This window comes from Calypte anna, chromosome 12, assembly GCF_003957555.1.
Source record: "Calypte anna isolate BGI_N300 chromosome 12, bCalAnn1_v1.p, whole genome shotgun sequence".
NCBI classification, from domain to species: Eukaryota; Metazoa; Chordata; class Aves; order Apodiformes; family Trochilidae; genus Calypte; species Calypte anna.
In genome coordinates, this window is record NC_044258.1 from 12,640,977 (window position 1) to 12,649,375 (window position 8,399).

The following is an 8,399-nucleotide window of genomic DNA, read 5'->3' on the forward strand; positions in this document are numbered from 1 at the left end:
CTCGCGGGAACCTGCGCGTGCGACGGCGCGCGGCGCGGCCCTTTCACGCCACTTCCGGTTCCCCGCCGCGGCGGAGGTGGCGGCCGCCGGCTCCACCGGGAGCAACCGCGCTGCTGCCGCTGCCGCCGCCCTGCGTTGCCGGGCGGGCGCATGGCTCGGGCTCCCGCGCCTCGCCCGCGGCCACGGCTTCGCCTCTTGGCGACGGGGCTGCCCCGGCCGGGTCTTTCCCAACCCCCTCGGTGACCCCGTGATCGAGGCGGGCGCCGAGCGCGGCCACCCGGCTGGCGGCCCTGAGGTGAACGGCGGCGGCGCTGAGGCCCTTCGCGGCCCGGTGTCGCCCGCTCCCCCATCCGCAAACACCGAGCGGAGGGGGCGCGGCCGGGGCGGGGTTTCATTAGGACGCGCCCCCGCTCCGCCCCGCCGCCCGCTCGGCTCCTGCCTGGCGCTCACTCGGCCCCGCTGCTGCCCGGCTCTGCCTCCGCACCGGGAGCTGCACCCGTGAGTGCCGGGTTGGGCTGCCTCGGGGCTGGGGAGCGCGGGGCCCGGGACCTGCCCTGGTTCTGCAGAGCGCTGAGGGACTGAGCGCCCGGGGCCCTTTGGGGCGGGGTGTCCGCACCCTCTGTGGGGGAGCGCGGTAAGGCGGGACGGGCGCTTCCCGGGTGAGGGGCAGGGCGTGGGGCTGGGCTCCCGGGGCCATTTCGGTACAGGGAGAGGGGCAGGATGCCGGGGCTCTGGTGTTACGGCTCGGGCGGCTGAGCTGGTGCCTGGGTCCTGTGCCTGGCTGGGCTGGGGCAAGGAGTGGGGAGGATGCCGGGGGGAGAGCTGGGGTGCCCGGCGGTGGTCTCAAGTAAAGAGGTTCTGGGATACGTGGGTATTGCTCCACGCGGAGCGGGGTGTTGGGTCCTCCCGCCCCACCCGGGAGAGGAAGCAGAGCTGGAACATTGGGGTGGGATGGGGTGAGGTGAGGGTCTGCGCTCTCGAGTCACTCGTGGGGGAGGTGAAATATCTGGGTTTATTAGCAGCATCTTTGCTGAATCATTGTGATCCTGGGGAGGGTTCTTCCACCGTGAGCTCTCTGGCTCCTCTATGATGGAAACTGGCACTTCCCATCTCCTGCTGCAGGCCTGGGCCCTTCTCTGTCTGGGCTCACAGGAGGGATTTCTGCTCCTGTCTTGATCCATGCTGAGCCCTGTTGGTGTGTGCAGGGAGGCTGTTAAAGGATTCAGTGTTTCTGACTGCTGCTTTATGCCTAAACTACTGTTTCCACCCAGAGGCAATTCCTGGTTAATCTCACAGCAGCAGCATACATGGGTGAAACACAGCTCTTGTTGAGGGTGCTGAAACCCTGGTCCCTGGGGTTCCTTCAGCAGGACTGGGGTAGATCTGAATGTCGTCTTTTGGCTTTGAGGAGAGAAAGATCAAGATAGTATTGAGATGCAGGTGTTTCAAAGAAGTGGCAGTTAAAATAAAAATATAAAACCTGGAACTAAACCAGGATGTCATAGAGCTCCTCAGGGGAGGGAAGAAAACTTCAGGACCTTGGAATTTATAGTGAAGCAATTAGACATAAAGAGTGAAAATGCTGAGTGGCCAGTGCATGCGTTTTTCCCTGATGCCTGAGGTGAAGATTAAGTATTAGTAAAAAGCAACTAAAGAATGGCAAGAACTAAGTTAACTTTTAATTAACTGTGTGACTCATTATGAGCTTGACATGTGTAGAAGGTGGTGGATGCTTTCTCAGTGAAGCTGATCTGCTTTGTTACCAGAAGTTTTGTTAACTTGGCTTTTTTAAGAGCTTTCCTCCTCCTTGCTCCCTTGGTTAGGGTAGCACAGTGCTGGATCCTCATGGATCCTCTGCAGACTGTTGTCTTGCTGTACACTTTGATGGAGTACAGTCATCCTTGGGGCTTGCTTAGTTTTTGTCAGGTTGGGTGGGTGATTGATAGTGGCTGACAATAAAAACTTGGCTGTCAAATGTTACAGCTGGCTGGGCAATAGAGAGGTTGGTTGTGTACAGTGTAGCTGTGCTGAGGGCAGGAGTTTCTTTTTATCATCTGTAGAGATGTAAATGTGAGTGGAACAGAGCTCACAAAGTGGGTGAATAGCTGGAAGTACCAGGCATATTTATTTGTATAAGTGGAGACCTTGCTTTGCTCTGACTTTTAAGTTGCCATTTGTAGAATTCCTGTCTGTCCAATTATGTATTGACCTAGAAATCTAAGGTAACTGTTGAGGTTAAATAGTTTGCTTGGAGGTGAAGCAACTTGTGTTGTAAAATTGATACCAAACTGTCCATTAAGGACAGGTTCTACAAGTAAATCCTTTAATTCATTTATTGGAAAACCTAGATGAAAAACAGAGCAAATCAGGTGGTGTGTGACTCTTGACTTTCAACTGGTGGAGGTATTTCTGCTCCTCCTCCAAGTAACTGTGCATGAAACCAGTGCAGTTTCCTCTAGGTGCCTCTGACCTTGAACAAGATGCACACAGTCCCAGCAGTGCAAACTGCTGGCATCCCCTGGCCTCTCCTGAGCCCACATGTGCCCCTTTGTATCATCACAGATGCAGATGTTTAGCTGACTCTCAATTGCTTTCTCTGAATTGGAGCTTTCAAAATGGTTGCAGGGCAGCAGCTCTGTCCTGGGAGAAGCCCTGCAGTGTAGTGGGGCTGCCTGTTGCAGTGGTGTTGCTGGTAAATGGCCTTGTAATCCTCTGGGCTGTAAGTTAGGAAATAAGGAGGTAGCATTTTGTAAATGCAGGTATCCAAGTCATTGTATTAAGTATAAAAAGATGACTTGAGTGCATTTCTTCTAAGGGGCTCACTTCACATTCTGACTTTCTCATTTTGGATCTGCTTGGTGCTGTGAGGACCATGTTGATGCTGTGGATCTTCTGTCTGCTGGCAGAAGCAGCCCAAGGAAAGCAGGGCTGTGGTTTGACACAGTCAGTGCACTTCTGCTCTCAGCAAAGGAAGACATCCTGTGTGGCTTAAGTGGTGTCAGCAGTTTGTCTGGGTGAATTTCATCTTAAGGGAGTATTTCTCCTGGTCATTCAGGGCAGGCTGTTTTGGGGGATGGCTGCATGTCACCTGCTGTCTGCCCACATCAGTGAGGCTGTTCCTGAGTGTGGTGTGTTGTTGTGTGGCACACAGACAAGAGCTGGCTTGAGGCTTCCCTCCCAGGGTATGGAGTGAGTGTCTGCCCACCCCCACTGAGGCTACACTAATTCATTCAGGAACAATTTGAAGCATCATTGGGAAGGTGTGTGTCATGAAGGGTGAACATCCATCCCCACCCTCCTCGTTATGTGGTTTGCTGGTCCTTATTTCAGGTTGTACCTGAACAGAGCTATTTTTGCCTGTGAAGTCATCTAGAAAGTCAGAGCTCCCAGGCTGATGCGGGAAGCAGTGAGGAGTTGTGATCATCTGGACATTTTGGGATGGCTTCTTGGTATCATCCCTCTGTGTTTTGCAGCTTGCTCCAGCACTGGCTGTGCCAGGGAGGTTCGTGTGTGTCCAGTGGTATTGGGTCCTTACACAAAGGTCAGTGAGACTTCTTGATGTCACTTACAGTTGAGCACTGGGTTTGTTTCAGCTAATTGTTCTTGTGAATTATTCACTCAGGTGTTGTATGGCAGTGCTGTGATCAAAGATTAGTTCGTGTGCTTGTACAGACAGATGGTGTCATCTGTTTCTTTCTCTGATAAACTCTTGATTGAGTGTGGCATTATGCTGACCAAAATAACGCAGTATGTGTCCACTGATTAACTCTGATAGACATCTGTATGTCTTTGAAATATGCTGAATATATAATTAATTTTATTAAGACTACAGAGCTCTTTTATCATGATTATCAGTGAAGTTTCTGTCTGGCTGCACTATTTCACTTTAAAGTGAATGTTTTCATTGAATAGCAAAAAACAGTCGAGTTTCTCCTATGGTTTTAATGCATCTGCATGTTATATTGGTGTTTTACTTGACCAGAATAACACTTAAAAGTGTTGGAATTTAAAAGGTCTGGGTTGCTGATAGCAGTTGATGATCTGTACTTGAATGAAAATTCCAAATAAAGGAAACCTGGGTGAATTAAATTCTTGATTTGTGAGCAGTTAAAAAGAATAATTACAGAGGTTGGCAAAAGAGCTGGCATTCCAGGTTTATCTGCTGTTGGGGGGTGTGTGCTTTAATGTACTTTCTTAAGGCATGCTATGTCTTTAATTTGTAAAAATAGGATCCTGGTATGACTTGTTCTGTATCTTGGTATTCCTGAAGCTTCTGTTGTCTGACCTAATGATTTTCAAACACTGATCTTGTTTTTTTCTACTGTTTAATGCATCTGATTTGCAGCTGAGGCCCCACTCATGGTGCTGGCCCACAAAGGCTCAACCTACTGGGTGCTCTTTTGCCCAGGCTGTGGGTTTGGGCAGGGTAGCAGAGCCCAGAGGGGTGGGATGTGCTGCCTTGTACTGTGATGAATAAGATCGACCTCGTTTGCTAGGAATGAGAAGGGCAAGTAATCTTTTTGGGTTGGAGATTAACTGTGAACTTTCAGTTGTTCTGGAATGTAGGGCTCTGGCTCAGCTAAATCCTGGTGTGACTGTGTGTTGGAAGTTTGCTAGTAAAGAGGATGGGAGCAGAAGTCTTGGTAACTTTGTGGTCTTTAAGATGTAAAAATAAACAAACTGAGAAACTGTACCCTACTTAAAACAGTCTGGCCTAAATTTCCTGCAATTTTAGCAGAGAGGCAGGCTCTGGGTAGGGATAAAGACTGACAAGTGGCTTCCTCGTCTGTGCATTGCTTGACACAGTTGAGAGGCCACTTTTGAACATCTCCACTGCTTCCCCTCTCAAGTTGCACAACCCAGGCTGTGGATTTCCCTTCCTGCACTAGTATGGAGGGAGTCCTCTTGTTATGTAAGTCAGCAGTTCAGCATCTTCTGGGAAGTTAGGGCATGAACCACTTCTCAAATTGCTTTTGTTGGAGCACTGTTGAAAACATGTTTCATGTCCTCTGGCTTGTCCCTGAAGAGATTTCTTTTGTGAGTGTGTATGTGACTGTGAAGTCTTCTTGTACTCTTTGACTGTAGATGAATGTTCTTGCTATCAGTTGCAGTTCTCCACCACTGAATTATTAATTCTGCAGTAATTTTTTTTTTGTTTTTTTGTTCTTACTGTTCATTGACTTTCATGCTTGATTTATTCTTCTGTGCAGTTCAAAACTGGAGCGTGGGAATTTTGACTAATACTAATTGACCACATGTATGACCTCAGTGGTGGCTAAATAAACTTTTTTTTTTTTTTTAATTGGGAAAAAGACATCTGTCTTTCAAAGTACTTGCACTTTCTTGGGTAAGAGGCAATCTGTTTGTGAGTGCACTTTATCCTCAGGGGCACATTGCTTTGTTACTTAACAAAACTGCGGTGGTCAGACAGCTGGTGGAGTGATTACCCATGTGCTCTGGAGGCAGTGCTGTGGGTAGTGTGAAGGGAGAAGGAGGGAAAAGCTCATTTGTAGATTCATCTACTGTGGCTCTGTAGCTGAATGCTCTTATGGCAGAGAGCCTGCCTTTGATTAGAAGGCATTCCCCTTGTTTGTTCTGGTAGGTGCTGGTGGTCTGCCATGTTTTGTTCTTTATCTTGTGTTTTTGTATGTGCTTTTTCCTGCAGGAAGATAATAAGAGGTGAACTGTGTATCATTTCAGCAGCCTTCTGTTAAACTTGGAGTACTGCAGTTCAAGCAGCTGAACAGATGGATAATGGAGACTGGGGATATATGGTAAGTCTGCACTGTGCAGTACAAGATGTTAGAGGTCCTTTGGTAAGAATCCTTCCAGATCTGTCTTGTGTGGGTTCAGAGCTTCAGTCATGTGAGGAAAAAACAGCTTGCTTACATTTTCTGAAGTGTTTCACCTCGCATTCTATTTGTGGGGAGAGACCAGGCTCTTATTTCCTATGTACAGTCAGTGGGTACTTAACTGGTGCCTTAAGTTTGCTGTTACTGTTTTCCTAACACACAAAGGCTGAAAGTTTGTGCTTCCTGCATATAGTTTTTAAGGACTTTGTAATTTTATTTATAAAGAAAAATATTTTTTCATGTAAGCTCTGTTTCAAACTAGACAAGCCCATCTTATTTTTCTCCTCGTTCTCTAAATGTTCTGCTGCCATGCATATGTCTCTTTTTTGGCTGGCCTTGGTCCTGATTGTTAGGGTTGGTGGCCAGATGGGATTTATGTTCCTTTCTCTCTTGCTTGTGCTGTCTGGAAGCTAATGCAGACTGCTTTGTGCTCTGACTCCTTCTTTTCTGTGCCATGTGTTAATATGCTAATAAATACTTCTTTTTAGAGGTAAAAGCTGAAAGTTCTTTTTTGTGTCCTTGTTTTAATGATGCCTCATAACCAGTGTGTGGATTATTTTGATTTTGAGCTCTTGGTCTTGTGTCTAAACTTGCACTGTCATCCTCCTTTGAGGGAGTGAGAGAGGCTTAATACTTGTCCATCTGATTTATTGATTTATTTATTTTATTTTTTGTTGTTTTGCTCTAGAATGAGAAACAGATTGTGAGAGTAAGAAGTGCTGATGGGCCTCATTCAGACTAACTTGTTCTTCAGGAAATCTCTGTTCTCATTTCCCTATCTGTAGACTAGGGAAAAAAGTTGCTGCCCAAATGCAAAACTTCTGAGACAGTAGCTCAGTTGTTAACATTTCTAAAGCATTCTGGAAATGCACATTCTGAATGCTAAGCACCATCCTGTCTAGTTGCCAGTCGTGCCTTGTTGCTAAGTGGCTTGGATTTGTTCGGGTCTAAACATCACTTCAAGGCTTCGCACAGGAGAAGCATAATTCTCTCCAGAGCTTGCAGTTGTCAAACATTATTTGCCATGTGTGTCAGCGAGGTGATTGAATCTTCTTGTGGTGGCTTGATAAACTCTGCACTTTCTCTCTTTCTAGATGACTGATCCAGTCACGCTAAATGTGGGTGGACACATGTACACGACATCTCTCACAACTCTAACGAGATATCCTGACTCAATGCTCGGGGCCATGTTCAGGGGAGACTTCCCCACTGCCAGGGACTCTCAGGGCAATTACTTTATTGACAGAGATGGACCACTTTTCCGTTATGTTCTTAACTTTTTAAGGACCTCAGAGCTCACTTTGCCACTGGACTTCAAGGAGTTCGACCTGCTTCGGAAGGAAGCAGACTTCTATCAGATTGAACCTCTAATTCAGTGTCTTAATGACCCCAAGCCGCTGTATCCCGTGGATACTTTTGAGGAGGTGGTGGAGCTGTCCAGCACCCGGAAGCTTTCCAAGTACTCCAACCCCGTGGCTGTTATCATCACACAGCTCACTATCACGACGAAAGTCCATTCCTTACTGGAAGGCATTTCAAACTACTTCACAAAGTGGAATAAGCATATGATGGACACCAGGGACTGCCAGGTTTCCTTCACTTTTGGGCCATGTGATTACCACCAGGAAGTGTCTCTCCGGGTCCATCTGATGGAGTACATCACAAAGCAAGGCTTCACGATCAGGAATACCAGAGTTCATCATATGAGTGAGCGTGCCAATGAAAACACAGTGGAACATAACTGGACTTTCTGTAGACTGGCACGGAAAACAGATGATTGATTCTGACTCCACAGGAGCCACTTCAGTGATTTGCAACTTAATTGGACAGTAAGCCTGCTGGAGTCTGGATTTTGACTAAAGCGACTATGTGGGCTTTTTTTTTTTTTTATATACAACTATTTATTGCTTTTCAGTAAGGACTGGAGGAGTTTCATTCTCTAGCAGCTCTGTCCTTTTGTCCTGTTCAGAAGAAAAAATGCATGTGCCTGTACAGTCAAGACACCTTTTTGTTTGAAAGAGGGAGTCAAAGGAATTAGTACAACAGGGTATTTTGTGTCATTAACACAATTCTCTGACACAACTGAAAGTGCTAGAATTACCTCTGTTAAAGTGGTTTCTAATCCATCTAATGCTATGATACTGGGAGCAAGAAACAAACAGAACTTAAGATGCAGTTGGGGAAAAGCTGCTATCATGTAGACTAATTTAGTTTCTAAATCAGTAAAACAGTATTGTAATATTCTAGGAAAACAAATCCCACCCTTTAAAAGTACTTGATAAGTACAGTTTCTTACAGTTATGACAACTGTTTCTTTCTATGCATATAAATCAAGCAACCAAATATTATCTGTAGCCATGGAAATATGATTAGAAATATTTATATTGGATTCTAAATGCAAAATGTCCCTGTGGTAGAATTCTTATTTTTAATGCCTGGTGCAATATTATTCCCAAGTGTAATGCCTGCCAGCAAGAAGCTAATAAAAATGTGAAATACAGAATACTATTTTGTATTTTTTCTTGTCTTCTAGAACTCATAATACTT

At 46.3% G+C, this 8,399-nt stretch overlaps 1 protein-coding gene across 7 annotated transcripts; it reads left to right on the plus strand.

The window, feature by feature from the left end:
• The first annotated feature begins 116 nt into the window (after nucleotides 1-116).
• On the plus strand, nucleotides 117-8,357 carry KCTD6 (potassium channel tetramerization domain containing 6). 7 transcript variants are annotated; one of them, XM_030458641.1, is made up of 4 exons: nucleotides 311-634; nucleotides 3,474-3,541; nucleotides 5,666-5,774; nucleotides 6,947-8,357. In XM_030458641.1, exons 3-4 carry the CDS (start codon nucleotides 5,748-5,750, stop codon nucleotides 7,631-7,633), a joined length of 714 nt encoding a protein of 237 aa, XP_030314501.1. In that variant the 5' UTR covers nucleotides 311-634; nucleotides 3,474-3,541; nucleotides 5,666-5,747; the 3' UTR covers nucleotides 7,634-8,357. The 7 variants fall into 7 exon arrangements, with proteins under 7 accessions (XP_030314503.1, XP_030314501.1, XP_030314504.1 ...); XM_030458644.1 differs by having other exon boundaries at nucleotides 311-498; XM_030458643.1 differs by lacking the exons at nucleotides 311-634; nucleotides 3,474-3,541 and adding an exon at nucleotides 117-295.
• Nucleotides 8,358-8,399: the final 42 nt, after the last annotated feature.